At 49.3% G+C, this 15,958-nt stretch overlaps 1 protein-coding gene across 1 annotated transcript; it reads right to left on the bottom strand.

Moving 5' to 3' along the window:
- Positions 1-8,073: 8,073 nt before the first annotated feature.
- Positions 8,074-12,571, bottom strand: SUOX (sulfite oxidase). Its single transcript, XM_065887572.1, has 5 exons — positions 12,540-12,571; positions 12,480-12,483; positions 10,686-10,745; positions 10,253-10,430; positions 8,074-10,018 (listed from the first exon to the last, which is right to left on the bottom strand). The coding sequence occupies exons 3-5, from the start codon at positions 10,733-10,735 to the stop codon at positions 8,609-8,611; spliced, it is 1,638 nt and encodes a 545-aa protein (XP_065743644.1). The 5' UTR covers positions 10,736-10,745; positions 12,480-12,483; positions 12,540-12,571; the 3' UTR covers positions 8,074-8,608.
- Positions 12,572-15,958: the final 3,387 nt, after the last annotated feature.

The raw sequence follows: 15,958 nt of genomic DNA on the forward strand, positions 1-15,958 counted from the left end.
AGGGAACAGCCTGAGCTGCCACCCGGATTCTTGGTCTCTTTGAAGGATCTCACTGAGGCAGATGGATGGAAATCTGGTTTGCTGGTAATACTATATTGATAGAGCTGGGGATGGGGGCTCTGGAGGGCACACAGGGGAAAAGTGTCTATCACCCTGTCTCCCTCTCACCACACTCCAAGTCATTCTTGTCTAGTGCTGAGAGACATCATACTCTAAAAAGTCTCATGAGAAAGCCTGACACACGGGCTCTCCTTCACTTCGCAAAGCAGCTCTCCCTAGATTTCATTAGAGAGATTTCTAGTCTCACCTAGGACGCCTGGGTGTGGAAGAAATAATTCTCCAAGTTTATTTTCAACTCCTCTTTTCTTGACATCCTCCCCGGGATGGACTGAGCTTTGGGACCAGACTGCTAGACCAAGCCACAGTAAGAAGCAGTTCCTTGAAGGTTCTCTTAGGGGCAATGATGAGAAGAGCCCAAGTCCACAGTGGTTAGTGAACTTATACCCTCTGGAACTAGCCATAGAATTTGCGGTGGTCAGAGATGGAAATATGAGGGAACACTGTCTGGTACTCATGGGGCCCCTCTCATTTCTTAATCATTAGCTCCATAATTGCCCTTTGGGATTTTGCAGAGCTCAAGATACCACACGTGACTTCCCACCCCCCCCCCACCCCAATGCAGGAGAAGCAAGAGTGAGTAGGTTTTTCCCCATTTTCTGGAGAAACTGAGGTTCAGAGCAGCTAAGTGACTTGTCTCAGGGCTCATAGTGAGCCTGGAACAAGGAAAAGAACCCAAGTCTCCTGTCTCTCTGAGGTGTGCTTCCTTTCAAAAGCCAGGGTACTCAAGGCCTTCATGGATCTTCTTGCTTTTCCCTGGTTCTAACATCTTTTCCTTTGGTGTGATCCCCGTGGGAGTGGGGTCTGTTACTTAAAAAGTAAGAGCAGGGACTTCCCTGGTGGCACAGTGGTTAAGAATCCACCTGCCAATGCAGGGGACACGGGTTTGATCCCTGGTCTGGGAAGATCCCACATGCCGCGGGGCGACAAAGCCTGTGTGCCACAACAACTGAGCCTGCGCTCTAGAACCCGCGAGCCACAACTACTGAGCCCGTGTGCCCCAACTACTGAAGCCCGTGTGCCTAGAGCCCGTGCTCCACAACAAGAGAAGCCAGCACGATGAGAAGCCCACACACCGCAACAAAGAGTAGCCCCCGGTCACTGCAACTAGAGAAAGCCTGCGCGCGGCAACGAAGACCCAACGCAGCCAAAAATAAATAAATAAGTAAATTTATTTATTAAAAAAAAAAAAGTAAGAACAAATTGAGCAGGCTCCGTGGGGAGAAGTATCCTAATGCAATTGTGTGTGTGTGTGTGTGTGTGTGTGTGCGCGCGCGCATGTGTGTGTATGAACGGGGAGCTAGACAAGCACTAGGTGAGCAGAAGAGTTGAAGCACAGCATTCAGCTATGCTGAATACTGGCTCAGGAAGTGCATCTCATTCTTGGACACCTGCCCAAATGGCCCCAAAACAATTTCCAGAAGGGTCTGAAGGAGTTGTTTTCTGAGTTGGACTTTGTTCCTAGAAGTAAACTGAGCTCTTCTGTTTCTTAATTTTTCTTAACAGGTGCTCCATGACACATCTTGGGCAAAATCAGTCTTTAGCTGTCTCCAACTGGTCTAAATGCCAAGTTGGTAGCCCTGGGAGTGAGACTGGACTGAGATTCTGCTGTTCCCGATCCTGGTATTCTGAGAGCCGGGAGCACATCAGGAGACGTACTTCACTGTTAGTCTCCAGGCAGCATATCCCTCTCCACCTTCCCACTCCCTGCCCCTCAAAGAACCTTCTCCCCTGCCTGGCCTGCCAGGAAGATCTCAGTGTCTCCTTAGAGGAACTGGGTCAAATTAGGCAGTGCCAACTGGAGACACACCACAGCGGGAGGAGGCATAAAGAGGGAGAAGTTAGTGACACAAGACAGGTTTGGTTCAAAGATCTCAAAAGGAAACTGGCTTTAGAGCAACACAGACACCATTCGGTGATGGACGCAGGCACATATGTACTGTAAATTCAGTTCCGTGAGCTGAATACAAAGCAACTAGAAACAGCCAGCCTCCCAATTCAAAAGGAAGTATTTTTATGAGGAGGGAGGAAAGGTTGGTCATTGTAACCTGAGACAAAGACTTTCTTCCCTGTTCTTTTGAATGCACCTGGCACCATAATAAGAATCCTCCATGGCCCTGGCTTTCTTCCATCAACAAGATATCGCATTTAAACAGGAATGGGCAGGAATGGGTATCCCTTCCAGACAGAAGATTTCCCACCACACTTCCTCAGAAGCAGCAGGTGAGACCAATCCAAGGTCTGACTTCCAAGGTCAGGCAACAGCTACCACCCTCATCTCCTCCTCTCCGCAAAAATGTTCCCACAGCTCTAACTATTGGTGAAAAAAATATCAGAAAGTCAAGTTTTCTCTATGTAGTGGCTCTGAAAGCCTGAAAGAATACGGACATCACAAGTAATTAAAGCTCTTCAAATCCTCTAAAGAATCCTGTTTGATCCAGTGAAACGCCAAAATTGGAATTTAAAACACACTCCATGTGGCTTAGTGGGTAGAAAGGTAGTGAGGAGGATGTTGTTGGGAAAGAGGGTGAAAGTGGAGAGAGGGGCAAGGATCCATGCCATCCTTTTGGTTGCAATAGGGAGGAGGGGAAATTTTTTTCTCTGGTCTCTCTTAGGATCTGGGATCTGAGGTGGAGCCCAGTGATTTAAAAAAAAATTTTTACTGGGGTATAGTTGATTTACAATGTTGTGTTAGTTTCAGGTGTACAGCAAAGTGAATCTGTTATACATATATCCACTCTTTTTTAGATTTTTTTTTCTCATATAGGCCATTACAGAGTATTGAGTAGAGTTCCCTGTGCTATACAGTAGGTCCTTATTAGTTATTTATTTTATATATAGTAGTGTGTATGTGTCAATCCCAATCTTCCAATTTATCCCTCCCCTCCCTTACCCCCCTCCCCCAGTAACGATAAGTTTATTTTCTACATCTGTAACTCTATTTCTGTTTTGTAGATAAGTCCATTTGTAGCTTTTTTTAGATTCCACATATAAGCAATATCATATGATATTTGCCCAGTGATTATGAACAAGACAGATCTTCCGACCTGCCTGGGATTGAGCAGTGCAGGTACTAGAAGTGGACCAAACTCGAGCATCATCCTCTCCTGTCTGTGCCTTCCTGAACTGAATGAAATCTCAGCCAAAAAAATGTTGGAATCACAAAGCTGGCTCTGCTCTCTATCAGGACTTTGAATAACTGGGGAGGGGGAAAGGGTAAAGGGTTGAGAGAAGAGGTGGAATTAGGTATTGTCTGCAACCTGACTACACGCCCCTTTCCAGGAACCAGACCTAGACATTGAGCGATTTGCAGCTCTGAAGTGATCTTTAGGGTCAACCTAGTGCCCTCTGAAGGAAACCCACCAACCTTTTCTCAGCTTATGTGTCTGTATTTACAGCAGAAAGATCTGACTCATTTTCACCAGGTTGTAGATAGTGACCTGTTTACTTATAACACAGATGAGGACAGCTCAGCTTTGTTATCCAAATGCTTGGGGAGCAGTGTGGAGGGATGAATTCCCAGGTCACCCTAGGAATGGCCATTCTCTAAAATAAGAAGGGGTAAGAGCTGGAAACACAACACCTGGGCAGTGGGAAAATATCACCTCATTGTCTCCTTTTAGCTCTCAGTTGGATGCATCTTTTCTCTTGTTCTTTGTGCTTCCCTGGCCTCCCCACGTAGACTGCGGAAGAGAGAGAAGGCTAAGGTTTATGGGTGGGAGGAGAAACAATCTCACCCCTCCCATGTCTCATTTCAGGACTAAGGAAAGGGCCAAACTAAACAGTTTAAATCACCAGGTGTGATGCACATGAGATGATACTTTCTGGGGTTTTTGGGTATACCCTTGAGTACATAAGCCCTGTGTTTATAGAAAGGCTCCACAAGGTCACTGCTGTTCAGCTGTACCTTTTGGCAGGGGTGGGTAAAGTAGAGCAGGGCAGTTCAATTTGAGTTTTATAATAATAGGTTTTGAAGCCAAAGATGCCCAAAACAGGGTTTACCATCTCAAGTGAAGTTTGAAATGACATGGAAGTCTCAATTAACTATTCTGATTGGGGTAGGGTGGCAAAAAGGTGGAAGAGACAGAAACAATTGCCTTTGGTGGCAGTCCTGGCCAGAAGTCCCTAATGCATGGTGACCAAAAGAGCTCACTGTTGTTTGGGCCAGGAAGATGTTTTCAGGCTCCTCTGCTAACAATGAATCTTGCTCTGACAATCCAATTTAGTAAGCCTCTGTTCATTTGGAGGGCCTGGGGCAGGGGTGCTCCAGGACCTAGAGAATCTTGGAGCTAGAATGGAGTTGAGAGATGATCTCCAATCTTTTGGTTTTTAACAGAAAAGTTAAACTAAACCCAGAGTCACCTATCTGGTTAGCGATAGAAGTAGGACAAATAGAACCCAGGTTACCAGTCTGGGCTTCTTTCTACTACAGCACAAAATCAAATCTTGCCATAGCAAGGTCTAGGGCTCCTTTGCTTGCCTTCTTTCTTGGGTGATGAAATGGACAGTTTTGGGGTCTCCATCTTAGTGACTTGAACTACAAACACAGGTCTATGGATGGGAAAAGAAATAATCCTCTCCCTCCCATGTCTGTTTTCAGAGATTATGGGCCTGAGGAAAAAGCCAACCTAGACTCTCACTAAATCTCTTTAATGTAGGAACAGGGCTCCTTGGCTCAAGGATTAGACCAGCATATGTATTCCAGCAGAGTCTGCAAGGTCAATGACCCTTGGCGGGGACCAGGTCATTCATATCAGCACTACCCTTTCTTAGATGCTTTCCTCTGAAAGACCTTGAACCTGTCTCTCTGTTTCCAATACAGAGTCCCCAACTCTTCTGAGAAAAGGAGGCAAATGAAAGAGCCTGAAATTCAGAGCTTTCTCCAGCAGGGTCAAGAGACCAACAAAGGGAGTCCCTTTGCCTGTGGCATTGTCTGTACCCACAGGGTTCCACACTCCTATTTGTTCCTACGGAGTGAAATGAGGCTAGAAATACCTGCCCTACAATAACTTTTTATTTTTCCTTGACTATTTTTTTTGTGTGTGTGTGTTGTGGGAAGAGAGATGGCCAGTCAGGGAGGAAATAATTTCTTTGTGGATGTTGGGTGGGGAAGGTAGGATAAAAGATGGGCTAATGTTCCTCCCATGCTGGGCAGTACTAAGCATGTACTAAGAGGAAATAAGGAATAAACTTTCAGTTGCATTTTCCACTGGAAAAAAGTCAGAACTTATTTCTGAGCCAAGTCCTCCAAACCTACTGAGAGTAAGGGGATTGCCCAGAAGCTACAATTGAACTAACTAACTGCACTCAGTGGGCAACAAAAACATTATGTTTTGTGCTTGAGACATCAGCATCTATTGAGTAGGACAAGATATAATTCTGAAGCTGCCAAATTGAGGGCAGCTCCCACCATCCTCGGGCCCATCCCAGAAGCTCCACTGAGACCTCTTCTGCTTCCCAATGGTAAGGCTATTTTCTTCTTTAAAGACTTTATTTTTATCTCAGGAGCCACTCTTTTGACAGTTCTCATGACCCAGGGAGCAGTCTGGATTCTCTGAATTAGGCTGTAAGTGGGGAAGGCTGAAGTCCCCCGCACACCACAGAGCAAGATTCACCGACCTACTGGCAGACCCATGAGGAGATGAGGAATTCCCAGCTGGGTATTTCACATACCCCTACCAAATAAGATGCTACACCCAAAGGGTGTCTGATTTGGCCTTTTATCTGGTCTTGTCCTCAGAATCTGAGTTATCTTAAGTGGAAATATTCTAGGTAGTCAGACACCTGCTTTTATTGCTTCCTAAGGACATGGACATGTACCTTCACCCAGACAAAGTGAACAAATAGCATTAAGGGGAAACAGCCAGGCCTCAATAGTCTGCTGCTTGGCCATGATGTTGGAAGGCCTAGAGCTAACCTATGAGCAAGTCACAACCATACCATGCTCACCACTGATGCTTTGAGGGCTCGGACCGGGGAGACTGGAGTATACCTGGAGCTATAAGACATGTAAGTGGGGGTGGATAAATCACAATAGTAGACAGTTTTGCTTATAGAAGGGACTGAGGTGAAAGAAGGTGTGCAAATTTTGACACAATGTGGTTTGTAATACATCAAATCTTCCTAGAAGCAGAGTCAGTAAATTCATGACCTTGGAGGGGGAAACGGGGTACCATATTTCCTAAACATCTCATATCTAAAGGTCCATGTTCCCACTAAACATTGTCACCAGACAGGACCAGTCATAATTTTAAAAAAAAGAAAAAAAAAAGGATAGAAATCAAACAGTGAGAATCTACAACTACAAGGGGGAAGACAGTAACTGTGGATGGGGCTGCGTGAGGAGGTACAGGGAAGGCTGTTTTAGTTTAGACCTGCTTCCCAAGTCTGTTGTACCCTCTGGTGGTCTGCCCCAGGGCTTCCTCTGTGTTTCTTCCTTAGGGCTCCTACGCAATGAATCTCTTCCTTCCCAACCTTGCTTCTCAGGTTCCCTGGACTTTTCACCCTACATAGTACCCCAGACAGCACTTTTCACTCCACCCTAAGTTTCTTCTCTACCACATGTTTCTCCCACTCTGCTCACTGCCTCCCAGTCTTCCCACTTAGGCCTATGTCTTTCTCTCTAACCTTCTTGACGGACACCTTGCCCCCACCCAACCCCTCGCCGCCTCTCGCTTCTTTGCCCAGGTACCCAGTCTAATTCTCCTTTCTCCGTCCTGTCCTTCTGTTCTACCCCAGCTGTCCTGTCCTTCTGTTCTACCCCAGCTGTACCCCACGAAGGAGCCTCGCGCACACCAGCTCCCGCCTGTCCTCGGTCCTCTGCCGTGACCCATCTCCCGCCCTTTTAGGACGCCTAGGTCCCTGCTACGTCCCCCTCAATCCTGTGGCCTCGCGCCAAACCCTCCATGCCAGCTTCCTCCCTTGGGCCGCAAGCCACCCAGCGACCCTCTTCCCGCCTGGCCCCCACCCACGTGTCCCCCTCCCTTCACACCCAAGCCCCTCAGGCCCCGCCCCCGGCGGCCGAGGCCCCGCCCCTCGCGCTTCGCCCAAACCCCGCCCCTCACTCACCTGAGGGAGCTCCGCGCGCGCGCAGGCTGGGTGGGAGAGGGAGAGGGTAAGGTATTGGGGGAGAAGGGGGCGGGGCGGCGGGGGTCCCCCACTCTGGCCCGGGCGGCCCAGTGCGGGGGGAGTGGGGTCACTGAGCCGGCCGCAACCGGGCCGGAGGCGGGACCCGGGCGCTCAGGGGCGGCGGCGGCTCCATCTCCATCAACGGCTTCACCTGAGGAGGGACGGGCCCCCCCCATAAACCCCCCCAGCACTGCTGTCCCCCCTCCCCCGAACAACTTCCGGCCTCACTACCAGGCGACAGGCGGCGTGGCTGAACACCGAGCGCCCACAAGCCGGGGAGACAAGGGAGGAAGAGCTAGGGGAGAGTAGCCGAGCGCCGAAAGATTCAAGTCCTAAAGGCGCGGTCGCAGGCAAAGGGTGACTAAATGACTGCCCCTTCATCTGCATCTGCGTTGCAAACAAGGTCACGGTTGGACGCCCTAGTTGCCGTGGCACATCTGCCCCTAGTGCCAAGTTTTGCCTTTGCCGCCCCTAAGACAATATTGATTTTGACCTCTTAGCATTCTTTGCTTTTCCTGCCAAATGCGTAGGAATTGTGTGGGGGAGGGGCTTAAGGATGCCAAATCAAAAAAAATTTCCTCTCTTGGGGGGTATCCTGAGGTCATTCACCTAAGTAGCCCCGCACATACTGAGACTTCAGAGAAGGAAACCCCAATCTTGACTTCCCTGCCCCTGCTTCCTTTTTCCCTTCCCCCCACCTTGTTTGTTTTGGGTTGTCTCACTAGATATCCCAGTACCAATTCAGTGCACCGCCCTCCTGCAACTTGCTCACTTCCCAGGCTCAATAAGTCCCAAAGGTCATAATCTTTTTTTGCTTTTTCAGAGTGGTAGTCTTAAACAGATATTTTATTGATGTATTTAGAAAAGTGGAACAATAAAGGGAGAGAGTTGCGCCCTTCACAACCCCTGGCAACCTAGAGACGTAGTAAAAAGTTGCATATACACTTTTCTTACACATATCCTCACACATTCTCTGAAGCATCCAAGAAGAAAAGCAAAATAAGGCCTCAGTGGTGACAGTCATTAGAAATGGAGATAGGGTAGGTAGAGAAAATAGCACTTACTTCCCAGAATTACTTTTCCTACTTCTAGCCCTTTGCTCCAGCAGCTCTTACCTCCTCTAAGGCACTGGGTCAGCGGCCAGGAGGGGTATGTAACACCTCCAGTCAAAGGGGAGCAGGTGCCTGGGTGGACGTGTGCAATGCATGTACCTGTGTGTGGCTTCAGAAGGCATAGTCAGGGTTGTGATCCAAGACATGGAGAGGTGGAGGGAAGGATTTTTTGTGGTAACGAGGCCAAGGGATGGGTGTGGAAAGGGGTTTAGAAGGTGGTTCTGGAGAGTAGATGGTTCCATTTCACTTTCTCATGGAGCAACATGGACATGGACACGGTGCCAGGCATTGCTGAGCACGCCTCGCAGGTTCCAGATTGGGGCCACTGTGTCTGGCTGAACATTGTAGCTGTCATCTACAGCCTTACAAACGATGTTCAATTCTTTCTTCCCAGCTGGCACAGGGGCTTGCAGCTGCCATAGCCGCCAGGCCCAGGCCTTTCGGGCACGCTGTTCCTCTCCATCCAGCTCAGCCACCTGCCAGGTTAGGCCCCCATCCAGAGACACATCCACCCTGACCACAGCTCTTCCTCCACCACTCCATGCATAGCCTTTGACAGTCACTTCCCCTGACTCTATTGTCTCTCCATCTTTGGGCTGTGTGATGGCTGACTGGACAGGAAGTTCCTGAATAGATGGAGCCGAGTCAAAATCTACAGTGTCCCAGTCCACACATGGAGAGAAGCCTTTGTAGTCCCGCCGCTGCCAGTGGCTGTAACTTTCCTCTGGTTCCACGCTCACTTTGCCCAGCCATTTGACATGGCGGGCACCCACCACACCAGGAACCACCACCCGCACAGGGAAGCCATGGTCACGAGGCAGAGGCTGCCCATTCATCTCATATGCCAACAGGACCTCAGCTTCAGGGTCCATGGCCCGAGCCAGAGGGATGGATGCTCCATAGGCAGTCCCTGTGGGGTCTGAGTCCAGTCCCTCAAAGCAGACATGGGCCTCAGTTTCAGAGAGCTGGTGACCAGCCTGGGCTAACACATCACAGAGCCGTGCCCCAGCCCAGCGTGCAGTGCTAATGGCCCCTGCACTCCACTCCAGACCTCTTACTTCTTTGAACCGAGTCATCTCAGAGCGCCGGTTGCCAGCACACTGCAGAGTGACAGTGATCTCGTGCTTGGGGAACTGGTACAAGTCATCCAGGGATAGGCACAGTGACTGACCCCCAGGTGGCCCTACTACATGTAGGCGATAGGTGTCTGGGTCAAGGTTAGGTACAGGCAAATGATTCCGGGTGAAGAAGATAGGGTTGGGTGTGATGTAGTTTTCTGTCAGCAGCTCAGGGGGGGGCTCCGCATTAAAGGGGCGCTGGCTGTTGACCTTCAGGGCTGGGTGACGTATAGGATCATCAGCGTAAGGGTCAGAGGTCTTCAAGATGGAGGCTGCCTTGTCATCGGGGCTCAGCTCCCCAATCTTGTACTGAGCCAGTATCTCTCGCACGTGGGACTGGTTGTGAACAGCATAGAGGGCCCAGAAGGGCTCTAGAGGACCTCCGGCTGCTAGCATCAGCTTTGATGGACCCCCTGGGTGTAGGTCCACAAATTCTGTGACATCAAAGACCTCAGAGCCCAAAGTCACCCAGATCCCAGTCTCAGGGCTGCTGTGGGATCTCACTTCCTCCCTTGTGTATAGGCGTGGTGATTCCTCAGCAGCCTGCAGGCAGGGCAGGGGTGAGGCAAAAGGGAACAAAATGTTAAGAAGAAATCACTCACTTCACCCTGACCCAACCCACAAAGTTGTGGCCACTGGGAAATGGAGGTAACAAATTCCATCTCTACTGTGCATGAAGCAGTGTCACCGTGGGCTCTGTGGTAAAGCCTGGGTTGCCTGGGCAGCTCACTATGGCCCCTTTGTTCTGACAGTGAAGTCCCTTCCTTCCCTACTTACCCTGCACCGGTGGTCATGATAGGCCAACACTGCACCAAGCCCTAGAAGAGTCCCCATTACTCTCCATCCCCTGGTGCTGGAGTTATCACCAGAGATGGCATGGCTGGAGCACTGTGGCTGAAATGAATCGTTCGTAGAGCAGGCCCGAATGCAGAGCCTTGAAGGGGCTGACTTGAGTCTGGAAGAGAGAGAAGTCTTCTTAGTAGCACACTTCTGATCATAAGAAAGGGCTAGGGAAGGCCTGGGGTGTACCTCTCCCAGGTTAGCCATTGGTTTCTTCAGTTGGGACTTAGTTTCTCAGGGATGGGTGGGACAAGTGGGACATGGCTTTCCCTTTCCTCCCTGGCCACTACCTCAACCATCTTAATCTGGCAGATAAGAGTCATAAAGGTACAGGGAGTAGGAGATATGGGCTAGGAACTGGATGGCCTACCTGTAGGCCTGTCGGAGCCCCAGGACCACAGTTCTGTGCAGCAGCAGCATTACGGCAGACCTAGGATAGGAGGAAGATTCCAGGATCAAGACAGGGAGTCCTGCATCAGGGATGAGATTAGGGTAGCTTGAGGGAATGGGTGGGAGGAGGACACAGAGATCAGCTAGGAGCTCTCTGGACAAATGGGTAAGACTTTTTCTGTGGTAATGAGGCCAAAGAATAGAAGTGGGGGTCCAAATGGGCCCTTAGAGAAAACTTGGAGAACTTCGGAGACAGAATATGCTGACAGGATGGAAAGGAATGGGGGCCGGGAGAGAGTCTCCTAGAATCACCTGTCTCCCATCCTCCACTCTACTTTGTCCACTACAGAGAACAATGGGGGCCAGGGCCTAAAGGGCAGAAGCCAAAAGTCTACTGTCCAGTTTGCCAGTTTATTATTATTATTAATTTATTTATTGTTTATTTTATTTTTGGCTGTGTTGGGTCTTCATTTCTGTGCGTGGGCTTTCTCTAGTTGCAGCGAGCGGGGGCCGCTCTTCATCGTGGTGCGCAGGCCTCTCACTGTCGCGGCCTCTCTTGTTAGCGGCCTCTCTTGTTACGGAGCACAAGCTCCAGACGTGCGCAGGCTCAGTAGTTGTGGCTCATGGGCCTAGCTGCTCTGCGGCATGTGGGATCTTCCCAGACCAGGGCTCGAACCCGTGTCCCCTGCATTGGCAGGCAGATTCTCAACCACTGCGCCACTGGGGAAGCCCTTGCCAGTTATTTCTGAAGTCAGCAGAGGACAACTGCGCGGTGTACTCACTTAGAGACAAAAAGGTGAAAAAAGAGTGGGAGGTGAAGGAGCTCGGATGCTGGAGTCAAACTGCTTTGCTTTTATAAAACCAGTCCTGCCCTTAGCCAGCCCTGCTCCTGGGCAGGATACCAAGCCTCTCTGAACTTGTGTCCTCATCTATGAAATGAGATCTACCTAGCAGAGAGGCTGTGATGAACAAACAAGTAATAGCATTATCATTGAAGGCTTTTCCCTCCACCCACCCTAAAAAAATAAAAATTGAACCTGGCTGGGAACTGGACCCCAATCTGGACCAACCCCAACCTCTACCTTGTCTATGCCATTCCAGTGAGCTCAGCAAATTGAGGAGTTAATGGCCAGGATGTCAGGGGATGGGCTAGAGAAGGAAGAGGGTAATTTTTCTGCTCTGGCCTGCAGCAGTTTCTTCCTTACAGCACTGAGCAGATCACTGACCCCAGGAGGGCCAAAGCAGGGAGGGGTGAGAAGAGTCAGAACTGCTGATGAGATGCTAAAGAGGGGTGCCGGCACAGAAACTGCGAGGAAGCTAGGAATAGGAGCAGAGTCTGCATTTTACTCCTGGGCCTTGGGACCCTCACTCTCCCTCCCACTTTCCCTCAATCCCAGCAGCCCACTATAACCAGACTGGAGCAGTGCAGGTAGAGCTGACTTGTAGGTGAACTCGGTCAGCCCAGTGTCCCAGGTTTGGGAGAGGCAGTCTTCTGCTGCAAAACGGAGGCCACCCCCTTGTGCGGGTGGTGGCCAGTCACTCCGCAGGGTCACTTTGGGTAGAACATGGATATGTCCAGCACCGGGGCCCACGCACCCGGTTCCATGTCACTGCCCAACAGCTGGCCCAGGAGTGTCTTGTAGCAACGCCCCGCCGCGGCCCAGGAGCACAAAGCTAGCGGGAGTGGAGGCAGGTACTGGCAGTTTTGCTGTCCTTAGAATTCGGAGCACTCCTGGGTGCCAAGACCGCCGCCGCCGCCGCCCAGGTTACTAACCCTGCTTCCTCCTCTTCCCTTTCCCGGCCCCAGCCTCCTTACCCAGCTCGGCGTCCGCACTGTGGCTCTTTTACCCGCTCAGCGCCCAGCGGCTGCCGGCGAAGGGGCGGGGCCTGCGCCGTGACGTTGTGCCGGAGTAAAGGACCACTCTCTCCCCTCGGCTCGTCCCCCAGCCATTGGTGGGCGGCGGGCCGCCTCCCAGCTGTTGTGCCCGCCTCCTGGAAGCCGAGGCAGGCGGCGCGCCACCTGGGCTCGGAGCTAGGACGGGCTGTTTTTGCTTCCATCCCCGCCAGACGAGGAGTGGGACCTCATGATGTCCGGAACCCGGGCAGTGGGAGGTGATGAGGACTCCAAAGGTTGGGCTGAGAGATGTCCCCGACCCGCCCCACCAGCTGAGACACAAGGTGCTTTCACTAGAGGCCTCGGGATCCAGCAGGCTTTCTCCCGGTGGTGAGCTCCGTCTCTAACCTATTTTTTGACAAACGCCTGTGTTGCAACTACAACAGCCCTGTTTGCCTTTTAGAGAAAACAAGATCAAGCGCTCAATTCTTTTATGTCCAGGAATGAGATCAGAAATGGGGCCTAAAATGGTGGTTCAAAGCCTTCGAGATCCCTTGGACCAGCTGCATTTCTCCTCAAATTATAGAACCAACAACACTAAACAGACATCTTTTTAATTTTGCTTAGTTGTCAATTTATTTTAAAAAGTCGTCACTTGATGACATTTTAACGCCCCAAAGTAGGAAGATTGTAACTGCTCATGTCAGAATAAAGGATACTAACAGAAATTGTTTGCTATTACCCTTTTATCATTTGGTGTGGGAGTGAAAACTTGTCATTGGCTAGCTGTGGACCCGGGGCAAACGTATCCACACTGCCCTCTAGAGACTAGAAGGTTGAGTTACAACCTTACTTTAAGTGAAGATCATTTCCCCTGCCTTTCTGCTTTCCTAAACTGAACTAGAAGAGCTTTTTACTAGGAATGAAGAAGCCGTGGGGGAGTCCTAAGAGATATACAGTAAGGGGAATTGACAGTGAAAAGGTGATTTTGGCTCTAAGGTTTTTGGAAAAAGAAAGATTCCCAACTCAACTGTGTACAGTTAAATCATCGGAGAGGCCTGACGCCCAACCTATCCTACCCAGGATACAGAGAAGTCAGTTAAGGACCGTCTGAAGCCATGGGATGAGACTTCTGCCCAATAACAGTGTCACCCTACATAAAGCCACACACATGCTTTATATAATTGACGTTTAAATCTCAAATTTTCTTCATTTTACAGAAGAATCTGAGGCAGAAAGCAGCTAGGTAACTTGATCAAGACCACAGCTGGTAAATTGTCAGAGATGGGACTGAATTCCAGGCTCTGTCTTTCCTGTCCTTCAGATTCTTTGGAATTCAAAACTCCTCCTGCAACCATACCTAATCTTTTCTCTGTATCATTCCCCCCCACCCACTTCCACTTAGACTTTGAGGGACTGAAGGCTTCAAGTACAGCAAGAAACGAGCAGAATTTCCTGTTGAAATTTTCCTGTTGGGGTAGAAGCCACATGATCAATCAATAATGTTAACTCAGTGATGTTTAAAAAACTTTCTTAGGTCATGGACCCCTTTGAGATACTAATTAAGGCAGTGGGCCCTCTCCCTAGAAAGCTGCACATAGATATTTGCATAATACTTCAAAGTATTCACAAATATCACCTCTCCCTCCAATCTCATCAATTGTCTGCCCAGAGGTCCACAGACCACCACCCCCTTCCATGTATACAATGTTAGGATGGCCTAAAAAAATAAGCTAGGAACAGATTTGGTGAGCTCTCTAGTGGCCTGGGAACAGGAGTGATTAAACAGCAATAAAGGGCCTATTTTCCAAATTGGGTTATCTCACTATTCAAGAAAATATTAATGAGAACAAGGAGGTACCAGGATGCAAGGGAGGGTGTGTTTCTGATTCAATAAAACATTACTGGGTTGCCTTCCAAATTTCTAGTAACAGACAGAGAAGTAGCAAAAAAAAAAAAAAAAAAAAAAAAAAGCAACACTCCAATACACTTTTTTTTTCTCCTTTTTTACTTACATTAAATACATTGGTAAATCAGCAGTCGCATTCTGTTACCACGATTGTTATGTTGGGAGAGGAAGAAAGGGGAAAAAAGGCAAATGCTTTCTTAGAAGCAAAAAAGAAAATCAGAAGAAAAAAATGAAGAGCTGGGAAATAAAAACTAAGATTCCCTAAGCCCAACAGAGCTCAAAGGAAAGCAGAAGAGCTAATAGGAAGTAGAAGGAAGGCAGCAGATAGGCCCAGAAGCTAAGGCCAATCCTGTTCCTAAGGGGAGGGGAGAAGAAGCCTGGAGAAATGGTTTCCCAGCCCCAAGGCAACGAAACATCTTCACTACTGCTCCATGGGGAAAACTACACAGAGAAAGAACTTCATTTCTAAGAAACTTAAGAGAGCCATCGTAGTTCTTCCACTTGTAAGGATGCACTGGCTGCTCTAGGGGGCTAGTGGGTGCTGGGGAAAGGAGGGGAAAATGTGTATGTGTTTCAGGGCCATGGGAACTAAGGCTGCCCCTGGTAAAGGAAGGGAATTTAGGTGTAAGTGGAAGAACCTAAGCTGGGTCCTTCAGAATCTCAGCTTCATGGATTTCTCAGCTTCTCTGGGACAGAAGGCAGTCTGCAAGCCAAAAGGGCAGAAAGGTTCAATCCTAGGTCACTATGGCCTCTCCTCTCTTATTCCCCCCAATCTCCTCAAAACCCTGGGCTAGAACAAGAAGGGATTTAGAGTTCTCTCTTGCCTTGATGGCTTCCCAAACACATCTTAAAATACCTGATGAGGGATGTGAAGAGAGACTAGAGATTTAGAAAGGACCAACATCCTCTGGTGATGTGAGACAGCTGTGAGGGACCTTCAGTGCCAGTCGTTCCCTGTCCACAGGAACAGGTATTATATTAGGGGGCCACAAGTAGGCCTCTGTGGTACTACCCCCCCTAGTGGTACGTGGATTAAACCACTGGTTGCATGAAGGATGGGTTTGGGGGGTAAGCATGGAGGGACCAAACTGAAGATACTGACAAAGGAGAAAAGAAATAGGGCCTGATGGGAGGTGGGGAACAGAACAGACTGTACAGTGGGAATAAAGGTCATACCTATTTACAGGGAAGTAGAAAAGACATGGTAATGGGTGGATCAAATTGATTGGGAACCCTGGGAAAGGACAGAAAACTCCTCCCTCTTGCTGACTCCTCTTCACTCCCCTACAACGGCCTATGCTATCCTGAGACTGCTCTCCAGTTGCTCAGTTAATTCCTCAGGAAAGGTAAACCTATACCCAAGAGTTAGGCTGCCAAGAATATAGGTGAAGTAACAATCAGAGTTGGAGGAAGCTAGCAGTGGAGACTGGGCTTGAGTAGCTGCCACCGGTACTGTTCTCTACAGCCCCTCCCCTAACCTCATATACACCTCGGATTCCACTTAATTAAA

Source organism: Phocoena phocoena, chromosome 11, assembly GCF_963924675.1.
Source record: "Phocoena phocoena chromosome 11, mPhoPho1.1, whole genome shotgun sequence".
Taxonomy (NCBI): domain Eukaryota; kingdom Metazoa; phylum Chordata; class Mammalia; order Artiodactyla; family Phocoenidae; genus Phocoena; species Phocoena phocoena.

Coding starts and splice junctions, on each gene's coding strand:
- SUOX (XM_065887572.1), bottom strand. CDS start 10,735: ATGCTGCTGCTGCACAGAACTGTGGTCCTGGGGCTCCGACAGGCCTAC. Junction 10,431..10,685: donor GGGCTCCGACAGGCCTACAG/GTAGGCCATCCA, acceptor TCTCTCTTCCAG/ACTCAAGTCAGCCCCTTCAA. Junction 10,019..10,252: donor ATCATGACCACCGGTGCAGG/GTAAGTAGGGAA, acceptor CCCTGCCTGCAG/GCTGCTGAGGAATCACCACG.